The sequence below is a fragment of the Atta colombica genome, unplaced genomic scaffold, assembly GCF_001594045.1.
Source record: "Atta colombica isolate Treedump-2 unplaced genomic scaffold, Acol1.0 scaffold78, whole genome shotgun sequence".
NCBI lineage: Eukaryota > Metazoa > Arthropoda > Insecta > Hymenoptera > Formicidae > Atta > Atta colombica.
Window position 1 is genome coordinate 875,418 of NW_017259570.1, and position 24,050 is coordinate 899,467.

The following is a 24,050-nucleotide window of genomic DNA, read 5'->3' on the forward strand; positions in this document are numbered from 1 at the left end:
TTTCCGGGAAAATATATCTCACTGTGAGTCATTAGCGAAGATTAGAGATGGATTTTAAATCTTTTCATGTTATTTAAATTCAACAATGTATGAATGAAGATGTATATAATAAAATAGCGACGACCATTACAACACATAATCAGATAAGAAGAAATTAAGAAATAAATCAAAATCTACCTTTTCCCGGAATAAACCTCAGAGTCAACAGATATTTTTCATTGATATCATATAATTATCTGTATTTTGCGGCAATAATCTTTGCGTTATCTCGATGTATTGCGTTATCTCGATATATTTTAATAGTGTTGTAAAACGCAAAAATTTTTTTAAGTCGAAATCAAATTTTACTGTGAAAAACGATAATGCATGCATATGATACTAGAATAAATATTCAAATAATCGAATAAATATTCAAATAATCGAACAGAATAAATATTCAAATATTCAAATAAAATGATACTAGAATAAATATTCAAATATTCCTCCGTATAAAATTTCTTTGGAATGCCACGATTATTGTCTTACGTAATCATATATCAAATTATAGATATTATTTATCTTAACATCCGTAAATTGTATTTGCAAATCAATCATAAATATTCGTTTATAAAAATTCGATATTAATTCTGTTATATAAAACGTGTAATTTACTCTCTCTCTCTCTCTCTCTCTCTCTCTCCCCCCCCCCCCCCCACACACACACACACACAATTACTATTAAATTATTCATTCTTTATTATTTGTATCATATTATTTCATCAGTTTTACGTAAGATTTATTTATTATTCTTTTTATTTATATGTTGTTCTGTATGTTTCTATGCTGCTTAATGAAAATAGGAGATCTTGGGTCACAACGAAGATGCCGTCAGTGAAACTTTGAATCACTGGTACCTCGTGAGTGCTCACGTTATTGAGACGGGCTACAGAGAAGAAAAGTTCACGTCGTTAAGCTACGCCGGTTTTCTACCGGGTTATACGATGGGCTATAATCACCATGGCCTCGTTTACAGCATCAACACCCTCAGCGCTGCGGTTCTGCGATCTGGCAAGACTCGTGAGTTTTATTTCTTTGTGTATCAAACGCCACAATTTAAATTAGTTATTCGAAATGTAAGCTCGTTGGGGAAAAATCTATTCGCGATGAAACGATTTTTAAAATCTTTTATAAAAATTCAATAATTAGTTTCATTCTCTAATTGAGACCTCATTGTACATAGCACGATATTTCCTGACACGAGCACTTCTGGGCGTGGAGAACTTCGTGCAGGCGCAGCAGACGCTGAGAAACGAAAATTACGGCGCGGCGGAGGGCTTCTCGGTGAACATGACGTTCCTTGCGCAGGAGGGCGACCGGATGTTTCACAATGCCGAGGTGGGCCCAGTCAAGGCGGATACCAACCGATCGGAACTCAACATCCTGACCGTCAGCCCAGATGAGAATACGTTTCATTGCAACAAGTATGATTCCCACATTGCGTAGATTTACATATGCATGGACAGAGCATTCTATTCGCGAAATGGCGCGTTTACTTAACACCTTTCTTGCATCTCGAAGAAATTATTCTTTCGCCTCCTCTTGTCCCTTTTTAATCATACAATAGTGAAGTACAGTATATTGTAGTAATCCAATCATAATTATAATATCCCATTTCTAAAACTTTTGAAAGCATTAAAATTTTTATTTCACAAAAATATTTTTTAAAATCTTATAAGAAAATAAATATTGTAAGAAAAAGAGTATTTCAAAAATTGATTTCCCGATATATTTATATTTTGGAAATATTTCAGAAAAATTTTATGCTGTGGAATACTACATGGGTGTTTTGTCCTCGTATAATAAACTTCTACGATTACAGATACCTACGTCTAAAGGTAGAGGAAGTGAAGGGAAAGATCATACAGAGTAGTATCAGAAGGATGGAGACGATTTCAAAACATCCACCGGTGGAGTGTCGTCAGGATGTGATCAATGTACTTAGCGATCAGACGGGCGAAGATTATAGGGTCTATCAAGATTTCGGCAAAGATGATGAGATTAAAACGATTGCCACTGGTATGCCTACATCAGAAAATCGAATATATTTCTATTCTTTTATTTCTTCTTTGTTTTTATTTCTCTTCAATTAAAATTTGTAAAAGAAGATATAAACCATGCTAACACGATCACCAAATATGAATACGGATCATTAGAAATGAAACGATGCGCGCAAGAAAGATTACATAAAAAAAAATTAGAATTCTACATCATATTTGTTGATTACATCATATTTATTTTAAAGTTTCCTGTTGTTCAGAAATGAAGATTAATTCAAATCTCTGCACGTGCTTTTCAGTCTCTCACTTTTCTTCGATGAATCAGAACTCGTTTAGTAGAATTGCAATATTTCCAATGCAAAGAAAAAAAAATACCGTGTAAGATTACAGAAGATTTCTAGAACTATTACATCTACTCTTATTTATTTCAGGCATCTTTGATTGTATCAAGCGTACATGGTCCATTTACACGGACATTCCACAAATCAATGAGCCAATATTGGTGATACCTATGCAACTCCGAGACTTCACGACTCCGCAATCAAAGAAATAATATCTTTGTTTTGCACGAATGGCAAAAATCACAGAGAGCATTCGCATTTATTGTATTGACTTTACGATTGCATGTAATATTAATAATTTTAGCTAAAATAATATTTTCAATTTGTTAAATAAAACATAAAAAATATTAATATTATCTCTCTGTAGAGAACATCGAGCAAAGAAAAATATCGTATTCGAGATTGAAAAATTAACGACTAAAAGTCTATAAGGTATTAATATGCAAAGATCTGTTGAATATAAATAAGATTTTGCGATTATGAAACATCTTACTAAAAAAAATTAATAACTTACATAATTCTCATTATGTAGCACATAAGAGCACGTAAGAGCGATTAACTCGTTTCTCAATTTATAAGAGATCAATTAGAGAATAAAAAATTGTGAGTAAAGGAATATAATTTACATATAACTAGCCTTAGAAATAATAAAGTGATGTGCATAATAAATTATCATATTATTCAGTGCCTATTAATTAGGCAGAGGAAATAAAAGTTCGCTGTTGTTCTATTTCGTAATTTCAGCTTTAATTTCTTGATATTTTTGTATGAGTACATTGTTGTGATGATCCTCTTCCTCTTTAATATTAGCTTCCGGGAACCATTTGCATCCAATCGATTGAAAAATTCACAATGTAAAGTAAGATACTAAATTCCAGTAAAAAAGCAATGTAAACGATTACAGAATTATATCTTTCGTTTCTTTTAAACAAAGATTGGCGCGGAAAACGCCATAATAACAATTATAGTTATTCACCCAATATGCTAAAAACATAAGCAACCGGTCGATCTTGTTTTACCGTTCTTAATTAAATAAATGTACAAAACATACCGCCCCACTTTTACATGCAGATATGCTCCGCTCATTCTTTTTTTTTTACTTCCTTCGTTATAATTACATTTTATTATTCTTGTTCGTATTTATAATTGCGTGTCTCTCACGGATGATTGCGCAAAACAAAATTCATAGTAAACCGATGTTTTATGTTGTAATTGTATACAACCGCTCCAGCAATATTAATCGAATTACAATATTTAAATAGGTATTTAAATATGGTGCGCGGACTTGAGGTTACAATTTGTCAAGGTATGCATTCAAGTCTGGGAGACCCTCCTTCAATCCCTTCCTCTTACGTGTATCCTGCGAAAAAACAATATGTCGATTTGATTTTAAATTAGTTAATTAGTTAATTCCATAACGTTTTATTTGCATTTGAATAAAAAATTGTATGTTTCCCTATTCAGATAAACCAGAATAGTCTACTGGAATATCAAAACTAAAAACGCTTTCTTTCCCACGAGATTAAAAATAGCGGTGCATCGAATTGTCGCCGCCATCAGTTATGCACGTGGTATGACATCAGAAAATTACTTAGCGATAAAACAATCACTTGTTGTTTAGTGAAAAAACTGATACTTTGTCTCATGGATAACATGCATTAAGTGGAGTCTACTATAGAAGTCGTAGCGATCGTAGAAGCTTAGGATCGTAGAAAATTAACTAATCATAATCAAATATGAGAATAATCGACTATATTGGTCGACTTAAAATCCTACGACTTCTATTATAAACTCCGTATTATAGTAGAAAAATGGAAAAGATAGACAAGAAAACCATGGATATACCTGCACAACTTGGTAAGGTCGAGAGCCGAGTTCCATCGGGTCACCCGGCAGGATCTGCCAGTGATCGAACACACACTGTGGGAAAGCCTGACCACCGGTGTTGGAGCGCAGATCGGCAGTGAAGCCGAAGGATTCATTTACAGGAAGGTATGCTTTAACTACAAACATAGGAGTACCCGCCACCTGTTGTTCTTCGAACACGTGACCTCTCCTACGATTCAGCACACCATAGATACCACCGACTGCTACCTCTGGGCACTGCGAAAAGATAGTTCGATATTTAAGTTCTGTCAATTTTTTATTATGATATATTCTGTCAGTTTTTTATTATGATATATTTATATATAAAATCGATGATGTGCGTCATCATTAACTAATGTGAGATAGATCGAGTATGTCTCACACACACACACACACACACACACACACATCGATATCTTTAACATCACCGACACATCGATATCTTTAACATTTAAAATTGTTACTAATTTGATTAAAATTTTAATAATAATAATTTTCTTATAATTCTGAATATTTTATTTATAGTTTTTATTTAGTGGGAGATCCGTTGTGTCTTATAAAGTACTTTTAAGTATTTTACTATTTAGCTCACGCCGGGTTAAATGGATTTCAATAATTTACCTGAATTTCGCATAAGTAAACCGGTTCCATAATACGGGGTGAGGCAGTGAGAAGACAGGCATAAAGGCAACGTCTTGTGGTAGGGATAATTTGACCACCACCTCTGTGGATCGCGTCAGCATGTAATGTTACATCGTGTATGTTGAAACGTACACCTCTCAAATTCTCTTCCGAAAGAACGCCCTACAATAATGTAAGAGTAAATTATTGCCGAACGTTAATAATCTATATGCTTAATTCAATGCAAAAATCTTTCACTTCTTTCGTGGCCCACTGGAATCCAGCTACCACGGAGTCCTTAATTTCGTTGAGATACTGTACACCCTTAGTGCAATCGACCAATATATTAGGTCCGCTACCGTCAGGTCCGAAGCACCAGATTTTTCTTGCTTCCGTCACGTCGTAATCGTATTTTTCGTTCAAATAACGAGCGCGTACTTTAAAGTCATCTCGTGGATTAACATCGCCCTATAAAATATCGGAAGATTAAAATTTACTTTCGATTCAAAATGTTAGTTTAATTACGCTAATATTCATATTTTATTAAAATTTTTATTAAAATTTTATTTAATTTTATTAATCGTGTATAATAAATATATTGTGATGATTAAAAGTTCCTTAAAAAAAAACTTACACTGTCAATGTCCTCAGCGAGGCCATCTGGCATTGGACATGCCATCATAAATAGACGATTGTGTTTGTTCGGAGATTTCGACAAGCACATTTGATTCGACTGTTCAGAAATCGTTTCTCTGTACGAAACGACGGGATCGGACTTCTTAATCGGGATACATGCGTGATCCTCCTCCAGATCTTTCAGACAAATTTCGAGATGCAGTTCTCCAGCACCAGCGATAATATGCTCACCGGATTCCTCGATGATGCACTGTACCATAGGATCGGATTTCGCTAAACGTTTAAGACCTACAGAATTGAACACAATTAAATCACACATGGCAAATGAGATATTAAAAATATTTAATAAAATTTATCGATATATCATCAGATGGAAAAATTTAAATCATGGATCTTCATAACCCAATGCTCATAATAGTTTTCATCACAATGTCTCAATTTTATACAAAAATGATTAAGGATTATAAATAAAATAGTATAACTCATTTCAGAAAAATCGTATTTCAAAAATCACAGATTTTCAGTAAAATTTAATTATTCTTTGAGAGGCTAATAATAAATTAAGCTGGGAAACTTACATACCTTCGACCAATTTTGGCAAATCAGCAGGATTTTTTGGCTCGACTGCGACACGCACAACAGGCGATACAGAAAACTTCATAACTTTCATGTTGTGCGCGTCCTTGAACGTTGTAATGGTACCGGTCTTAACCAAGAATTGATCGACGCCGACAAGACCGCAAATATTACCTGCGCAAATTAAATTAGTTATAACACATGTGGATGTACATTAATTCATTTAAATTTTATTTAGCTAAATCAGCTGGCCGTTCTATCTATCTATCATAAGTAAGTCAGAACAGGTCTGTTAGAACAAACATCATGTGCGTGATTAGAAATAAAGGATGCCTTCCATTTAGTAATACAAGTCAACGCAAACGTCAAACTAAATAGAAAACCCAAAAAAGCACCGCACAATCTTGATACTAACCAGAAGGCACATCTTCGATAGCTTCGACGTAACGACCCATCATTAAAATAGTGCGCTGGATAGCTTTCTCATACAGATCTTCCTTCTTGCCCGGTTGGAAGTTGGGTCCCATGATGCGGGCCTTCATACCGGTAGACACTTTGCCCGAAAATACTCGGCCGAAAGCATAGAAACGTCCTTTGTCCGATGTCGGTACCATTTTTGAGACGTACATCATCAGTGGTCCATTAGGATCGCAGTTCTACAAAAGATAACTTAATTTAATTATTGAAAATAGACTCTTTTAATAATCTATTAGGATTCTTTTTTAGTCAGAATTTCGATTTTCCGTCATTACGTTTCAGTACAGGTCTATGAATTATATATCATCATGTATTTGTACCAAATATCTGAAAAGCTCAGACATATATTACACACCTTAATTCCAATGGCAGCTTCGTCATCGAGCGGTCCTTCGTATAGCATCTCCATGCGGTATTTTTGAGCAGTTACAGGAGATGGCAAATGAATGGCAATCATCTGAAGAAGAGCCTCTCCTGCAGGCAACCATGTTCTCATAACAACCTGGAAAAATTGTACAACGCGATAAAAAAACATTCCAAAGAAAATGAACTTAATGTAGTTATTAAATGTCCCTCAGCAAGCATATAGCATTTTCTCCCTCATTTATAAATCAGAAGAGATGTCAGAAAAAAATACTCATCATTATGCGTAATTACACAAGAAATTTATATGTATCACAATTTAGAAAGAAGTCTACCTTCAACAAAGCTTTTCCATCCTTGTCCTTATCTTCGGCTTTTAGCACGATACCCAGCTTTTTCAGAAGATTGTCTGCCTCTTCCTTCTTATAATTCATAATACTATCGAATACCTAAAGAATAATTTTTTATTTCAGTTATCAACGTTTATCATGATAACGTAAGATTGATTACTTTACGTAACATTCAAGACAGTGAGAGCATACCTTATAAATTGGATCTAAAACGTACATACAGAAGGAGCGTTTGTTATCAGGCTCCTTCTGTTTGCTCCACTTCTTGGTCTTAGGATTGAAGAAGGATTCGCCCCACAGTCTGTTCATTAGTTTTACTACATCAATCTTGAATTTTTCGGCGTACATCTCAGAGAATTGTTTTAAGGTGAAAGCCCAGCCGTGAAGACCAGAACCGAAACCTACGGAACCTTTGCTGGGATCTACCTATTTTTACAAATACATATTTAGGAAAGGTATGTATTTATTATAGCTTTTTATTATTATTTATTAGAAGCTTTTATTTTACTTACTCTAACTTCACCCATAGGGCCGTCGTCGTCGGAGTACGTTGCAATAATAACATTAACGTTTTCAACAATACGCTGGAAAGTTTGATAGAGATCTTCGCTATCAAGCTGGAGTTCCAACAGTGCACGGTCCATTTTATTCATAAATAAAACGGGCTTGATACGTTCAGCGATTGCTTGGCGAAGTACAGTTTCAGTTTGTACGCATACACCTAAAAAGAAATAAGCAAATAATTATAATTACTTGCCTCATTTCAAGAAATCATCGATACTATTTATTTTCTAGTAAGAATTGTATGACTGCAAAATATAACAATATAATAATCTCATGAAAGGCAATGTAGCATTTGTATCGTAGCATGTTAATAACGGACATAAGGATAGAGGTCCACTAACAGCGTTTAGACACAACTGCTTTTTACTCTTCTTCCATTGCACTGTCAACACTGTCAATATACACCGACTAATTTATACAAACCAACCGGCATACTATAGAGTAACACTTGTGTGCTGGAAGATCAATCTGTTCGATCACAGCGAAGAAACCGATATATGAATAGAAGAAAATCATAAAACACATACCGGATACGCAATCAACAACAACAAGGGCTCCATCAGTGACTCGGAGGGCAGCTGTGACCTCGCTCGAAAAATCTACGTGTCCGGGTGAATCGATCAAATTAATTAAAAAGCCCTTTTCATCTTTGTCACGTTGATCGGGATTTTTAATAAAGACTAAATCTTTCTCATCGAGTTCGAAGAACATGGAAATAGCGCTAGAAGGAGAGCAGTAAGCGATATTAATTGAGTGGATATAATAATGGATAGTGCAAGATTCAGGTGCAGGGCATGAGACAATGAAAAACTTACGTAGATTTAATGGTGATACAACGCTCCTGTTCATCCTTACGCGTGTCTGTAAATCGGGTCTCGCCAGCCTTGGCACCAGCGATAATACCGGCCTTAGACACAAGGGAGTCAGTCAGAGTTGACTTTCCATGATCGACATGCGCGATGACGGACATGTTTCTGATGTTTTTCTTCTTGTCCATCATGGCACGGATCTCGTCTACCGTGAAGTTCACCTGCAACAGCATATTTTTAATTTGAGCACACATTAATTGTATAAGTTCACAAATTATTTCTATATATTCCTATATATTAGAAACTGATTAAAATTAATCTCTGATTCAAATTTATCTGTGTAAATATATAAATGTATAATATAATCTATAATTTGTCTGAAATACAAAGCAGTTCATTACATAAATAATTTCGAACATGACTATTGCAACATATTGCAACATGGTGAAAAATGAGTCTTGCAAATTAATTTAAAAAATTATTTTTCCTACAATATACATAAAATATTTAATCATTTATTGAACTTTGAAAAAGAAACTTTTGTAATAGACTTTAACAATGAACATATTGAAACATGTTCCTTGTACATCCAGGAAAATGTCTAATGTCCCAAGAACTGTCTCAAATTAATACTAAAAAGAAGTTCATCCCACTGTCCCAGACCCCAATTATATTTATACAGTGTACAATTTTTTAATACTTGTATTGCTGTATTATATGGAATCATAAATTTTAAGCCATAAAAAATTGATCAAGTCGAATGCAAGAAGAATTGATTGTGATTCATCCATTCCTTATGGCTTAAGGTTTAAAAATCTATTGTAGATCCAGGATAAAGGGATCTCATCACGACATTCAGTAGCATTCTTCTATATGCTTTCCAATCTGTATCTTGCCAAAATTGTTATTCCCAAGAAGAGTTCCGACGGAGCAATACTGCCTCAAAAACACTTTAACACATGCCTCACGCGTTGAGGAGCACGCGAGACCTACCACGTTGCTAGCGCAACATATTTCTTCCGTTCGAGACATCCCACGACGACTTTCCAGACATTCTCAATAGCCGATGCATTTTTCTATGCGCAGATTCTCAATCCTGGGAGCGTCGCGTCATGATCGAGCCGACAAAGGACCTCGGAAATGAGCAGAGAAGCATTGGCCCTTCCCCCCCACCCGAGCACGTTGCGTGTCGGCAGCCACGCGAGGTGCACCATGACACGTTGCGAGATATATTTCCATTCGTGGAGATATCACGATGGTGGAATTTCTCGAGTTTGTGTCCCCCTGGTGATATCTCGTGGTCAACGATCCGGATACAGGCCATCGCGGATCCGAAACTCCGAACGAATATCGCACGGATAGAGTTGCGCAATCTGGAGTAATAGCGTTGTTGTAGCGAGATGCAGAAAGAGCGATCACGAATGCGATACACGCGGGGCAGGAGGGGAGGATACCACGAAACGAAGCCTCGGCGTGCTCGGTCGCAAAGGATATTCCGCGAAAAATATTGACGATAGCTCGAGCGCGATGACGCGTGGCCAAAGATCGCTGCAAAAGCGTTGCGACGCGGTTACATACCATCGTGGATGTTGTCCGATTGTCGACGGCCTGGTCCAAATTATACGTGCACCAACTATGGCGGACTCCCTCGGAAAGAACAAGCTATCTGCCGCCTGTCCGAATGTCGCCTCTTGCGTGAAGGGAGCGCCGCGTTGCGGCGGCGCGCGCTTCTGCGTACCGCCGCGTACGCGCGTCCAATACGCGTGAAGTTGCGCGCGCACGTCACTTTAGATTTTGGCAGGTATTCATAGGTCGATATTAATAAAAGGTCTGTTTGCATTGCATGTACTTTTTCGTACTCAGGAGTGCGTTCCAAAACTCTATCAACTTCGAGTATCCTTTATCCAGGATTGAGTAGCTAGTTAAAACATTAAAAGTTAACAAAGTTAACTTTTAATTTAATTAATTTTAAATGCATTAAATTTTAACTTAACTAAGTTATTTTTAAATGTTAACTTTTTAACTTTTTGTTTTAATTAAAAAATTTTTTGTCTCTTTTAAACATCTTAAAAAAACAATAAGATATAATAAGACTAAGAGCGTATATTCGTAATCTGTTTATATTTTAAATAATTTCTTAAGATGCTAATACAGCCCTCTGATTTCTTTATGCGGTTATGCCTTATGTCTTAAGTCTTAAGTTCGGATCTACAATAGATGCCTTAAGTCATAAGTCTTATTATATCTTATTGTTTTTTTAAGATGTTTAAAAGAGACGAAAATTTTTTAATTAAAACAAAAAGTTAAAAAGTTAACATTTAAAAATAACTTAGTTAAGTTAAAATTGATCAATTACAGTGAAATATTCTTCTCACATTCGATTGTAATTGGTCAATTTCTTATTATTAAGATTAAGACTTATTAAAAAGTAATCACTGATCTTCCATCTTCTCTATGTGCTGGCTGTTTTTTTAAAGTTATATAATTTATATAGTTATGTGTTACATATTTATATCACATAAGAATAAAAAAATTAAAAATTTAATTTATTTAATAATCTATATTGTAGTTATTTAATCTCATTTTAAGAAAAATTAGAACATTTTGACCTAAAAATAATTTTTTTTTTAACTTAAGTTAATCCAATACTAACTTAATTTAAATTAATTTTTTCTTCTTTTAACTTTATTAATTTTGTAAATTTTGTATTAACTTTAACTTTATTCAGTTAAAAAAAAACATTAACTTACCTAACCCTGTCTTTATCTTTATTTAATATTCAGTGACCAATAAAAATAAAATGATACTCGGAGTTGACAGAGTTGAATTTTGGAACAGAACCCTGTATGGATATTTTCCAACAACGTATACAGGTGATACACTATAAAGACTTAACACAATAGGCACAGGCAATAGGCACAGGCAAGTGAATAAAGAGCCGTCCAATCAGAGCTCTGATATGTAAATTCGATAGAAAAGCTTTGAGTAGACAGCTTGTTATTCTCTGTTCCCTGTTGCCTGTACTTATTGTATTTAAGCCTTAAGAGGCTCCGCATAATAAAAGGAACAAGAAAACAGAGAACAGAGAGAACATTAGAATTTCAATTTATCAAGCCGGTTTTACATTAATTGCAAGCCGATTGCAAGTTTATTGCGACCGTCATCTGAAGCTTATTTTGAAATCAACTCTTCATATTAGTTGTCATAAACTTGCGATTAGCTTGCAACTAAGTAGAATCGGCTTCAGAAACTGTATATACAATTCCATAATACATGATTTCTGATAGGTTGAAATTCTCATTCTCTGTTCTCTATTCCCTGTTTCTTTTACTCCGGATCTACAATAGATTCTTAAGTTTTAAGCCGTAAGGAATAGACGAATCACAATCAATTATTCTCCTATTCGACTATAGTGAGTCAATTTCTTACGGCTTAAGGCTTATATTAAAATATCTATTGTAGATTCGGATATTGTGCGGAGCCCCTAAAAAGCTAAATACGAATGTGTAAAATATGTATATGTATTAACTTTTCAAATAGTTATTTGATAGCCGTACTTATTTTGCAATAAAACTTTCAAAAATCGCTAATTCTGAAAAAATTATAACTTAAGTCTAAATAAAAATCATAAATCTATTATTGATACGCCAAATATAATTATAAGAATAGAATAAAAGATTGCAATGCATTCTGGTGTTACACTATAAAACTAAACTGCATTCCAACAAATTACACAGTGGAACGTAGTTACGTTTCTGTGTCCTAGAGCTCGATTGTATATTTTGAAATGAGGTGAAAATTACAAAAGTGAACAAATTCATTAGAATATTCATAATTTAATACATCAATACCTAATAATTATTACTCATCGATCTTCTAGTTGAAAAACGGCCCATCTTTTCTCTCTCTCTCTCTCTCTCTCTCTCTCTCTCTCTCTCTCTCTTTCTCTCTCTCTTTTTCCCTTTTTAATGCTCAAATAAATCTCTATTGAGAGATTCTATTTTGTTCTTGTTTGTAATCTGTAAAAATTGACTGATCACAGTCAAGTATTCTGCTCTCCAGTGAAAGAAATACTCAAAGGTGATTGGTCAATTTTCACAGATTATTCTCTGCTGAACGCACCCAATGAACGTTACTGATTGTTACTTATAAATCCAACCAATCACATTCAATCACTCGACGACCAAGCTAGCAACTTCGTCCAGCTTGAACATGCCCATTAGTTGCATTTAGCAGAGAAAGCGGCTTTATAACTGTTGTAAAATTCTTCATTATGATTGGTTTGTACATTTAAACCATAAGGAATTAAAAGCAAGAATCAATTGTACTAAAGAATTTGACAACAGTTGCAAAGCTGCTTTCTCTGCTGAATGCAGCCATTGTCGAACTTTGAACAAAGCTTCGCTCGCTACGCATTTTCGCATAAGTCGACGAAATGGGAAATCTTTAGGTGCATTCACATATAAATGTCAAAAATCAAGTAGCGGAAACAGTAACCAATCAGATGGGCGATACGGGCAGTAATATAAAAAAATATTTTTTACTCTACTCTATAAAAATCACCGTTGATTGATTGCTGATTCTGCTACTTGACGCTTGTATGTGAATGCACTTTTCTTCAGCGAAGCTTTGGCTGTGTTTCAAAATTCTGTCAGCACTGAAATCTATAGTTTATGTTACGTATACTATACATTTTTAACACAGAATTTTGGAATACAGCCCATGTTGTATGAAATTGTACCTGATTATGGACCAGTTTCAGCAACGCCAGTTACTTTACCCAATTAACTTTGAATATTACCAATTGCTAAACTGAAAACTCATCATCTCTAATCTGGGAATCGATTCTATATCTTGAAACGAGGTGAAAATTACAAAAGTGAACGAATTTACTAGAATACTGATAATTTCATTGATCAATACCTAAATTGCTCACTTTTGTAATTTTCTTGTTTGAAGATATAGGGAGTCGATTCTGATTTTCAAACAGGTAAAAATTATAAAAGGAGCAAATTTACTAAGTATTGATCAATGAAGTTATCAATATTTTAGTAAATTCGCTCACTTTTGTAATTTTCACCTCATTTCAAGATACAGAATCGACTCTTTAATTTTCAAAAGTATGTATTTGTAAAAAATAGTCAAATATATTTACATTTCAATGTTTTATTTTTCATCTCCACAACACTTTTTCTTTACTATTATTAACAAGAATAAGAGAAAGATAAATTTTTAAGTCTTGCTGTTGGCTATTTTGGTGAAATTAATCGACGGATAAGCTTAACTGACGTTGGTGAAACTGACCCTATATTTTCAGATTTCTTTCTATCTCAGCTTGCCTGCACGAAATTAATTAAATGAAATTGTGGAACGCGATTCAAATGACGCTTGCGTACTTGCACAGTATATACAGTAGCGCAACTCTCCTGATTTTATGTTTCCCAAAATGGAGTGCGCACGTGCGAAATAAGTAAGTTGCCCAGTAACGTCATCTAAACTTCTATTTCACTTCTTCCTTTTTCCGTTCTCTCTTTCAAGGCCACTTAAATACTGTTTCTCTTTAACGATTTAAATATGTTGTTTGTTTTCCAGCTGGATTGCTTTCGTTTTAGTTAGAAAATCTGCGTTTTGTGTAGTACAATTCTAATAATTTATTAAAACGCAAGCGATCTAGCAAAAAAAGCATCGTGTGCTGCAGTCGTTAATTAAAATATTTTTACAGTAATATTTATATCATACAACATTTATATAATTTTATATCTTCTTATTTTTGTATTTTTTTTTATTTTGCAGTGCATTATAAATTATAAATCTATTTCTTTTAGTTTTATTACATTTAGATTTTTATTACATTTAGATTAAACTTTGATATACCTAGAGAGAGAGAGAGAGAGAGAGAGAGAGAGAAAGAGCGCAAAAATAAAGAGCAACTAAGAAAGAAATTCAGATGGCGCTAGGGGGAATTTACTTATTTCGCGCATGCGCACTTCATTTTGGGAAACACTAACATCAAAGATACCGACAAAGAGTTGCGCTACTGTATACTGTGGTACTTGCCAGAATGTTCTTCCATCAGCAGCTTTAAACGTTTATACAAATATTTACCACAATTACATCTATTTTTACAACTACGCTTACGCAATTGTAGAATAGGCTTTAAACTCAATTAAGGGTGCCATGTAAACATAATTTCAATTTGCAATACTTTTTAACACATTGAAACTGAATGGACTGAAAAAAGCAATATCAGATAATTGTAATAAGACATTTTATAAGTTCCTCCTTTAATAGACTTTATTTTATAAAACTCATTCGAATCAATTACAAAGACATTATTACGAATTATCGCTCAAAACATTGAGTTTTTTTTTAAATGTTTTATTCCTTATAGCTGAATTCTTTGTACTTTTCATCTTTGTCTTTTCTCTCTAGATTGTCTAATTATATTTCATTTTAGGTACAAAATGTAGAACACAACGCAACTACAAAGAACACATCTAGGATCAATATTGATGAGATGATCCGTGAACCGAAATAATGATAATTCCGGGACACGTATATACAGTAAATTATTAATTAATTTGTGTAATTAATTAAACTTAAATTGTGTTATAATTATGCACTGATTCATAACATCTAACAACATTTATGCAAAGTGCATGACAGGTGTCCGTAGTCTTTGATTTTATTATCGCTCACTTTTACAATCCAACATAAGTGCTTCCTTAAAACAGAAAATCGAATTATATTATCAATAATACGTCATCAATTAATAAAAATCTAAATAGAAGCGAGTTTTAAAAGTAAAGTTTTAAATTTTAAATAAAAAAACTTAAAAATCTCCACATGAACGCTATGTTACAGAAGTCGATATTATTTATAATATCCATGTAAAAACTAGATCACTTCTAAAAAATATAAGCGGTACTTGATTAATATAATATATTCTGACGTTAAGAGAGAGAATTGATAGATTCTTAACGACTCCCTTTGCAGCTTTTCTCATGAATGTTCACACGATCGGGATTAAAGGTTCTTCCGCAATGCTTGCAGGGTACCAGTTGGCTCAGATGTGTCATCCAGTTGGCTTCAACTGTTGCTGCCTGGTCAATCATCATATTTCCGGTGCTGGGATCCTCTGCGAACAGTGAAGTCATCATTGCCGACTGTATTGTACCTTGAAAAGTGTAGGCGAAGCTTTAAGGAGACGTTCGATTTGTAAACGATTTGTCTGTTGCCTCAATCGACAATCCTACTACTGTTTGATTGTCGAAATAAATCCCTCCCATACAAACTAAAAGTAACAATATCGATATTATAATTTCGCACTCAACAATATTAATGTAATAAACATAATGTTACATACAACATAAAGTTACTTTGGTGATTGCGAAATTATAACTTGATGTTATCTTAGCAAACACAACATGCAAGGCTGTATTCCGATATTCACTACCAATGCTGAAAATCTATAATGCGTGCTATAGATTTTCAGTAGCAGCGAATATTGGAACGTAGTCATTAACATAATTGATAGTTATAATTTTCTTTTCAATAATATAACTGTTAATACATAACAATTACTTTGTTAAGTGAGAATTAGAGCTAATAGTTATATTAATGTTAAATGGTGTTTGCTAGGATGTTATTTTTAACTGATGTCGAATGGGCTTATATTCATTTTTATCAATGTAAATTAACTTTAATCTCGATTTAATTTACTTTTTACTCTTTTCTAGTTTTAAAGAATTAGAAAAAGATAAAAATTAAACCTAGATGAAAGTTAATCTACATAGATAAAGATGAACATTTTAGTTATAAAATTTTATAAATGCAAGTTACTGCTAATATATATGTGGCATCGTTTAGATTTAAATTTTTACTTTTAAATAATATTTTTTATTCCTACAGGAAAATCAAAAGACATGGGTGACGAAAAAAATTTTTGTTGAGCGATTATCGATTCAAAAGCGAAACTCCCGATTACGAATACATCTGCGACGCATGTATAATTAATCAGGACTACACCCACTTCCATTCTATGGCGGGAACATGACGAACATTACTTCATGTTTCATACATACACATCGTTTTAACTTGATTAATTCACTTCATAGTATTCTTGACCGTGATAACGAATTCAGAATGAACTTCAAAATGAATGACAAATATGCGCGAAAGGACAACCACAAGCTTCGAAAAAATCTATTCTGATCGTTATGCATTATTTTATGAGATTATACCTTTGTGTTAGACAAAGAAAAAGTGCGGAGAAAAGAAATAAAATTTATCAATATATTTATCAATACAGATTTTTATATTATTTCAGACTGTATAAAAATCTAAAAAAAATCTTGCATACTTGTGAAAGTTTTAACAACGAATTTTTATTATCATAAACTTGGATTGTATCTTACTCATCTTTTACAAATTTAAATTTATTTATCATAATTACATTTAATTCACAATTAAAATATGAACTTTAAAGTCCTTTAAATTTGCTGACGAAGTATTAAAAGATAGAAATTGCAATCATAACTTTAACATAACTTCAAGATATTAAACTTTTTTTTAAGTTATTGTATCTTTCAATAATCCTTTGTCATTGTATTTCTATGTAACATTTTTTGCGTTTGCTTTGGGCGCTCACGCGCTGTAAGCACTATCTTTATCGCTCATTTATACACGCGAAAGAAAGATAGAATGATAGAATTTACGAACACTTAAAGCGAATGCAGGGCTAGACATTATAGTGCACGTATTATGCAAATGAGAACATTGACTTACGTATGTATATAATTTCAGGTTTTTGCGGCTCCTTTCTTTTTTGAGCCGGCGATAGCTTATCATTTTCGGCATGCCACTTCTTTAAGCACTGGGGTTCGTGAATAGCGATACTAGACGATCCGAAATCTCGACCACAGATATAACATGTAACTGTTTTCTTTTGCGACAAATTCTAAAATCAAGTAGTTTAAACATGTCTCCTTATTTTTCTTACTGCTGGAATTCCATTTAATTGTTTTTTTTTATTCTAAAATAGTTTATATTAATTATAATAAACTATTTTATCTCACACATGACATAATTCAAGACAGTTCTTATTTCGAAACAGAGAACATTTATATAGAAATTTAGAAGTAATTTATTCTAAATGTCAGAGAATATTAAAAAAACTCAAAGGAAAAACATTTATTTGCACGAAAGATGTCTAATGCGATATAAGTTGATTCAAAGATAAAAGCGTGTACATTTTCCATGTTTTAGCTTACCGGATACATTGACTGTGAACTTCCCTGTCCACTATTGGCTGATTTTTGCCTGCGAAAGGCTGGATCTTCTTGTTGGCTAACATTATTCTGGGCTTGCCATCGCCTATTGCATTGAGGCTCATGAATCTTTATGCTTCTAGTACCGAATCTTCGTCCACAAATACTACAGGGAATGGTAGGCGGTGCATTACGCCCATTTGCTGGAGTGGCCAGTCGTTCGTTATTCTATAAGAATAGATGATATTTGAGAAAATAGAATGCCGAAATCACTGAATGCATTTAATAATACCTTAGGCGTGGCTTTGCAGCTTCTCTCATGGACTGGCAATCGTTGAGGCAAAAACGTCCTCCCACACTTCGCACACGGAATTAATTGCTCCTACAAAAATGCTTCTTGTATTTTTATTTAATTACAGAAAAAAGTATGTATATCTCTACTGGCATTTAATTGTATACGAAAGTGTCTCTCTCATCATGTGTTTTATAAAGAAGATTACAATAAGAAATTAATGCACTATCAAGACAATCAAATAATTAATCTTTAAATCGACGTTTGCAAATGTTGACAGTTGAAATCACTGATAATTACAGAGCATTAAAATCACTAATTTATCATTCGGATATGACGAACAATTTTTTCTAATTTTTTACGTAAATGATAGTTAATCGTTAAAGACCCTTTCTGCACGCAAATTCTTATTTGGTATGCACTCGTGCGAGTCGTATGCATATGAGATGTTAAAGAGTAATCTTTAATATTCGATGTTAGAATCACGCACTCGTGAACAGCACGAAATCTTCGTAGACCATGCACGCGATGCATATTATTAAATTATTATGTCTGGTAATTCGATTCTAATATTAAAGCCATGATGAATCTTTCAAGATTTAAATTGGAATTTATTAATTTTCTTTAATTAATTTTCTTTAATTTATAAGGCATGATGTTCAATTTTATAAAAGCAAATTCCTTTTGCGTTTGCTTCTAATTTTCCGGGCGCTCCTAGAGCTCCGTATGTGCATCCTATAATTGATTCTTGCATCATCGATGAATAAGGACTGCATCATCATTCGATAAAATTAACGAAGCGCGAACAATATCCTCTCACACGGAAACGACGCATCTCGTAAGAATAACTACTCCGTCGTACATTTCGTTAACGTTGCATCGTTAATTAAAACGTAACGAAGGATCTACCTGACTCTGCTCCCATGCAGCTGCGTTCCAATCGTTGTGTTCGATATCAACCGCAGGTTTTTGTGGTCTGGGCCGTCTCTGAGATGGAGGCAGCAAATTATTCTCACGCTCCCATTTCTATAATAGATGTTCGTTTGAATAAATATAAAAAATTATTAAATAAATATATACGTATGATATTCTAGTATAATAATTTATGAGAAATTTTTTCTTTCTTACTAAAGTAAGAAAATAATAATAATTTTTTAATGAATAAACAGATCAGTCAATTTTATTAATATCAATTTTATTAAAAAATTTTGAAGAGATGAAATTCTTTTTTTAATAAGAATCTTCCAACAATTTATATGCAACTTTCTATACACATGCAAAAAATGATTTTGCTGAAGCATCTATAAATTTAGCTACACATTTGAAATAATTATATTACTATCAAAAATTAAAATAAAAAAAGAACTACGAGCCAAAGCTAATTGCTAATGTTTAATGAATCTTATACTACATCAAATACATATATATGAAACTAATAATTAAAATAATTATACAGAACACTCGCAAGTTGGTTGCTAGAATATACAATTTTTATTTCATTATGTTTGAATTTTTTTACATTCTTTTGATTGTCCAATAAAAATATTTTTTTTAGATCTATATCTAGATCAATTTGTAGATATTTCAGTAATCATTCTTTTCGTGCAACATGCAACTATTATATTGATTTTATATTGCAGCACATTAGCACTGCGGTATATAACGTTGTTCCAATGTCTTTTGGTTCAAAGTATGTATATACCATTCATATAACTAAGGGTGATTGCGTGCATAAATGTGAATTTTACGTATCGATCGCAAAAATCGCGATGTGAAAGCGAGATAAGAATCGCGTTCGGTAAACTTGTGTGTGCGCAAATGTAGGATATAGAGTATTCATTAAATAATCCATCGTTACGGGAAAATGCGGTCGGTCGGTCGAAGACACCCAGTCTAAGAGTGTATAAATTACCGCAACCGATTGCTGCGTTATAGTTCTGTTCAACTATGACACATCGGTTACACGCAAACGAATGCATCTGATATTGAGTTTAATAGTACAAGCAACGCAACGTTATACCACCATCGATCTTGCGAAAGGGCCTTGACTTATTACATGCGCGCTATCATTGCAAAGCTATTATGTTATGAACCTTCTGTTACTTCCGCGATGAAATGGGAAGAGAAATTTATCAGCGACTCTACGACCTTTTCAAAATGTCAGTCGTGTGTTGCCCTAATTTTAGGCTTTATCTATTTTAAGGCTTTTATCACGAAAAGTGATTGAATCGAGGTAAAAGATAGAGCCTAGTAAACAATAAGATTGTATCAATATGTAATTTCCTCAATAATATAAATATTATATAACATATTGCATGTAATAATCATGTTGAATCGAATATTGTAGGTATTTATCTCATAGTATGTGATCCCAATAAATACCCATTGAGGCTATTTACTGGGATCACGTACTATGTTAATAGTAATTATATTAATTATTGTATTTTAGAATTACGATAATGTCGAAGTCATCCTTTACCTCCATGCACTTAGGCTCGTGTATAGAAAAGCTGGCAGTGCCGAATTCTCGACTGCATACGTAACACGTGACACTCCTGGGACCTCGTTTCATTAACGCGGATATCGATCTGCTTTGCTGATCCGAGACCTGAGAAGAATGATCCTGAGGAATGACCGGGTTCTCAATTTCATCCAGTTTATTCCTGTTCCGATCGCTACGAAAGTTCAATGCCACCGGCTTCTGAATAGATTTTGGTACCGACGGCACCATAGGTTTCGATTTCGTTATCGGCGATGGGATATTCTTGATTTTGGACTGGCTACCCTTAGGATGACTGTGGAATCTCTCCGGCTGATCTGGACGCCCGCAAGTCTTGCAAGGCTCTGGCGCACTTTTTGTTGTCTTTGAGGTGGAGGTGAATATTTCCAGATCATTTGATAGACCGGTCCGCGGGTTCTTCTTCTTCACCATCGATAGCACTTTAGGAGGATTGTTTCTAATCGCATGAATAGAATTTGTAAATATTAAAACATGACGGTTTAAAAGCGAACAGGATAAGTAATCATGATGAGATGTAATTATATTTTTCAAAAATAAAATATGCGAGACTTTCAAATTTTAATAATCTTCTGATAACTAACAATGGGAGGCTACAAGTAGTATCTATACATACGAACTTTGCTTAACTTTAAATATGTTTTAGTGCTTAATTAAGAAAGTAACATAGCGCAAAATTTAAATATTTACAAGAAATTTGAATCGATAGTTTCTCGTTCTTTTTTTTATATAATAATTAAATATATGTATAGAAATTATTTTATAATTATAATAGTTTTAACGAATATTTTAACGTCTGTAATTATACGAATAATATCGGCGCAATTTAATTGAAAATTCCAAAATGTTCGACGCAAATTTATCGTGAATGCTTGATATTGAATCATGTCACTGACCTAATAATGGATTAATGGGGGGGATAAATATATTTAAATATATTTAAAGTTAGACAAAATTCGTGTGTTATTTGGCCCTTCCCTTTGTAAATATAAATCATATTTTTGATTTTTTTTTAAAGAATATTATTAGCTCGATTAATTTACGATCTAATCATCACTGACTTGTTATTATTATCGTCGAGCCTTCTGATGTCGGAGTTTCGTTTGGACACAGACTCTTGCGTCGCGGTAACTGCGGGCGATCGAGATCTATCAATTTCCTCCATTAAACCCGCTGCGACTCGCGGCTCGTAAATCTGTTCGAAGCTCCGTCGCTGACGACGCACTGGAGCGTCATGAGACGACCAGGTGGTAGTCGTCGCGATATTGACGACGGCGCTCTGGCGTCGTCGTGATGCCGACGGCGGCGACGGTAACAGCAATGATAACGACGACGATGACGATGATGATGTACCCCCACTGATTGGCTTGCCATTCTGATGGAAACGCGTCATCGAGTCGCAGAGCAATTCCTTACTGAGCAACGACATGTCAAGCTTATTTACGAGTGCGGGGTCCAGCACATTTGGCCTCATAAGATTCGCCGTTTTTGGCCTCTCCTGTTCCTTCTCGCAAAAAACCTGTACACGCTTCATTTTTGGTGGCCAGGTGCCGATACGCGCTGCATTTTTCGCCGCTGCCTTCTTGCCATTTGTCGTCTTAGTCGAATCTATTTAAACGGAGATGATCTGTTGTTGATAGGAAGCATCGACATAGAAATGTAGATCGGTTTATCTCATTGAAAACCATAATAGAGATTTTAATATGTACTTTTTGTTTTTTAAATATCTCAAATTAATACTGTGATTGTTAGAGACAAATAGTTATTCTCAGTCAACACCAATTAAAAGTAACATCAATGTTATAATTTTGAATACGACAATGTAATTTTTATGTAACATCTCTTACATTATATTTGTCATGTTAAGTACGAAATTTTAACATTAATGTTATGTTACTTTTAATTGGTGTTAATTAATTACGACTGGCTAAATTAATATCTGCTAAGATTACTGAAAACATTATTGAAAATTACTAGAAGACTATTTATTATTATTATTATTTAATTCACACGATAAGATTTTATTTAAAACATTAGTTTTTAATGAGTTAACACATCACTACCATATATTTAAAAGAATCAGTCACAAAAGAAATCACCTCTCTGGAGATTTGCTTCTGGATCGATGCAATCATTGTTCCATTTGAAGAATAGATTAGAAAAAAATGTCGCTGGCACGAAATACGATGGACATTACCTTTTGAAATATCCAAGTCATCCTTTATTATGAGAAACGTTTTCTGCGATAGAAATTCACACGGCCCTCTCTTCCACTTCATGACGATTTTATCGATATTAGTGATCTTCACAAATCACGGTATAAAAGTCCTTTGTGAGTTGCTCACGTCGCGGAGCGAGCATAATCGTATTTTCCGACAATAAATCTTCCACGAGTTCAACCCTCAACGTTTTTACATCGATATAAGACACGAAAACAATTAAAAGATTAAAGTTCTTATTTAAATTACTTAAATTTCATCGTTTAGAAGTGAAACTTCGATCATTCTGTAATCTGTCTTATCAGTGACATCTCGAAGAACTTTCGTGACTACTAAATTTCGCTTTATACTTTCTATACATATCGCTTTTCTTCGAACGTATACTTATGTTATGCGATTGACGTCATAAACGTGTAGTGTTTTTCCCCGTCCGATGAACAGGTGGTATGTCTCGATGCCTATGTTACAATTCGAACGAATGTTAGAGAATCCGATTAATTAGAATATTAAATGAATGACAATGCCGAAGGTAATTGCGTTACACTACTCGTACTCGCAATAAATTAAAATATGGGAACTTCCTTTGTTTTAGAAATCGCACATACAAATAACACGAATGCGCAAATAACAGCCGTGATCGTCAATACGCAGTCCATTTATTTCACATTTATTTTTAATTGTGCGTGAGCACAGGCGGAAGTGAAGTTCCCGACGACGCGGCAGCCCTTTGCTACCGAATTGCGCGGCGTACTGCGAGCTCGGCTTCACCTTGCCATTAACTCTGTACAGCTTTTACCTTTCTATATGTATGAGTGTGCAGTCGACTGTGTGACAGTACACAGGTGGCAGAGGAAAAATCGATCCAACAACCGCTGTTTAAAACACTGACTATACCGCGCCCAGTGTGTGCTGCGTGTTCTCGTCATTACACGGAAGTCGTTCGAAAGCGAATGAGCAAGCGATAAAAGTATGCGTGATTATGAATTGCGAAAGCCGCACATTTTATCATAATATAACCATTGTATCATAAATCTCTTTTTATTCGCTTTTTTATATAAATATGATATTAAAAAAAAATTATTCGCGCAATATTGTACAAATAAAACGATGTAA

At 34.0% G+C, this 24,050-nt stretch overlaps 3 protein-coding genes and 1 long non-coding RNA gene across 10 annotated transcripts in view; 2 read left to right on the forward strand and 2 right to left on the reverse strand.

Moving 5' to 3' along the window:
- Positions 1-2,680, forward strand: part of LOC108692601 — a 9,023-nt gene extending 6,343 nt beyond the window's left edge. For all 3 annotated transcript variants that reach the window (XM_018200925.1, XM_018200926.1, XM_018200928.1), the window contains 4 exons: positions 840-1,056; positions 1,220-1,460; positions 1,859-2,055; positions 2,468-2,680. In XM_018200925.1, coding sequence (XP_018056414.1) covers positions 840-1,056; positions 1,220-1,460; positions 1,859-2,055; positions 2,468-2,589 — 777 coding nt within the window. In that variant the 3' untranslated portion in view covers positions 2,590-2,680. The remainder of the gene's footprint in view (positions 1-839; positions 1,057-1,219; positions 1,461-1,858; positions 2,056-2,467) is intronic.
- A 419-nt stretch (positions 2,681-3,099) lies between these two features.
- On the reverse strand, positions 3,100-10,311 carry LOC108692679 (translation elongation factor 2). Of its 2 annotated transcripts, XM_018201053.1 has the most exons (14): positions 10,218-10,311; positions 8,646-8,860; positions 8,358-8,551; positions 7,779-7,987; positions 7,459-7,692; positions 7,252-7,365; positions 6,909-7,055; positions 6,492-6,732; positions 6,083-6,250; positions 5,499-5,788; positions 5,123-5,332; positions 4,865-5,047; positions 4,223-4,480; positions 3,669-3,737 (listed from the first exon to the last, which is right to left on the reverse strand). In XM_018201053.1, exons 1-14 carry the CDS (start codon positions 10,218-10,220, stop codon positions 3,669-3,671), a joined length of 2,535 nt encoding a protein of 844 aa, XP_018056542.1. In that variant the 5' UTR covers positions 10,221-10,311. The 2 variants fall into 2 exon arrangements, with proteins under 2 accessions (XP_018056541.1, XP_018056542.1); XM_018201052.1 differs by lacking the exon at positions 10,218-10,311 and having other exon boundaries at positions 3,100-3,737; positions 8,646-8,872.
- Positions 10,312-14,663: 4,352 nt separating this feature from the next.
- LOC108692697 lies at positions 14,664-16,906 on the forward strand. Of its 2 annotated transcripts, XR_001932001.1 has the most exons (4): positions 14,664-14,895; positions 15,097-15,203; positions 15,693-15,826; positions 16,551-16,906. It is a non-coding gene; the product is annotated as an uncharacterized LOC108692697 (long non-coding RNA). The 2 variants fall into 2 exon arrangements; XR_001932000.1 differs by lacking the exon at positions 16,551-16,906 and having other exon boundaries at positions 15,693-16,069.
- Positions 15,244-23,667, reverse strand: LOC108692591 (zinc finger protein 474-like). Of its 3 annotated transcripts, none has more exons than XM_018200907.1 (8): positions 22,916-23,667; positions 21,780-22,326; positions 20,680-21,157; positions 19,110-19,226; positions 18,201-18,290; positions 17,912-18,136; positions 17,427-17,598; positions 15,244-15,816 (listed from the first exon to the last, which is right to left on the reverse strand). In XM_018200907.1, the coding sequence occupies exons 1-8, from the start codon at positions 22,995-22,997 to the stop codon at positions 15,617-15,619; spliced, it is 1,911 nt and encodes a 636-aa protein (XP_018056396.1). In that variant the 5' UTR covers positions 22,998-23,667; the 3' UTR covers positions 15,244-15,616. The 3 variants fall into 3 exon arrangements, with proteins under 3 accessions (XP_018056396.1, XP_018056397.1, XP_018056398.1); XM_018200908.1 differs by having other exon boundaries at positions 15,541-15,777; XM_018200909.1 differs by lacking the exon at positions 17,427-17,598 and having other exon boundaries at positions 15,680-15,777.
- Between the last annotated feature and the right edge of the window lie 383 nt (positions 23,668-24,050).

Bases quoted from the DNA above. Each gene is read 5' to 3' on its own strand.
- LOC108692591 (XM_018200907.1), bottom strand. From the start codon at position 22,997: ATGAAGTGGAAGAGAGGGCCGTGTGAATTTCTATCGCAGAAAACGTTT. The intron at 21,158-21,779 runs GTCAGTGATGAT...TCATGCGATTAG, and splicing joins CTCGACGATAATAATAACAA to AAACAATCCTCCTAAAGTGC. The intron at 18,137-18,200 runs GTATTATTAAAT...CTATTCTTATAG, and splicing joins GCTGCAAAGCCACGCCTAAG to AATAACGAACGACTGGCCAC.
- LOC108692679 (XM_018201052.1), bottom strand. From the start codon at position 8,872: ATGCTGTTGCAGGTGAACTTCACGGTAGACGAGATCCGTGCCATGATG. The intron at 7,056-7,251 runs GTAGACTTCTTT...CAATTTTTCCAG, and splicing joins ATGGAAAAGCTTTGTTGAAG to GTTGTTATGAGAACATGGTT. The intron at 6,251-6,491 runs GTTAGTATCAAG...TAATTTGCGCAG, and splicing joins TATCGAAGATGTGCCTTCTG to GTAATATTTGCGGTCTTGTC.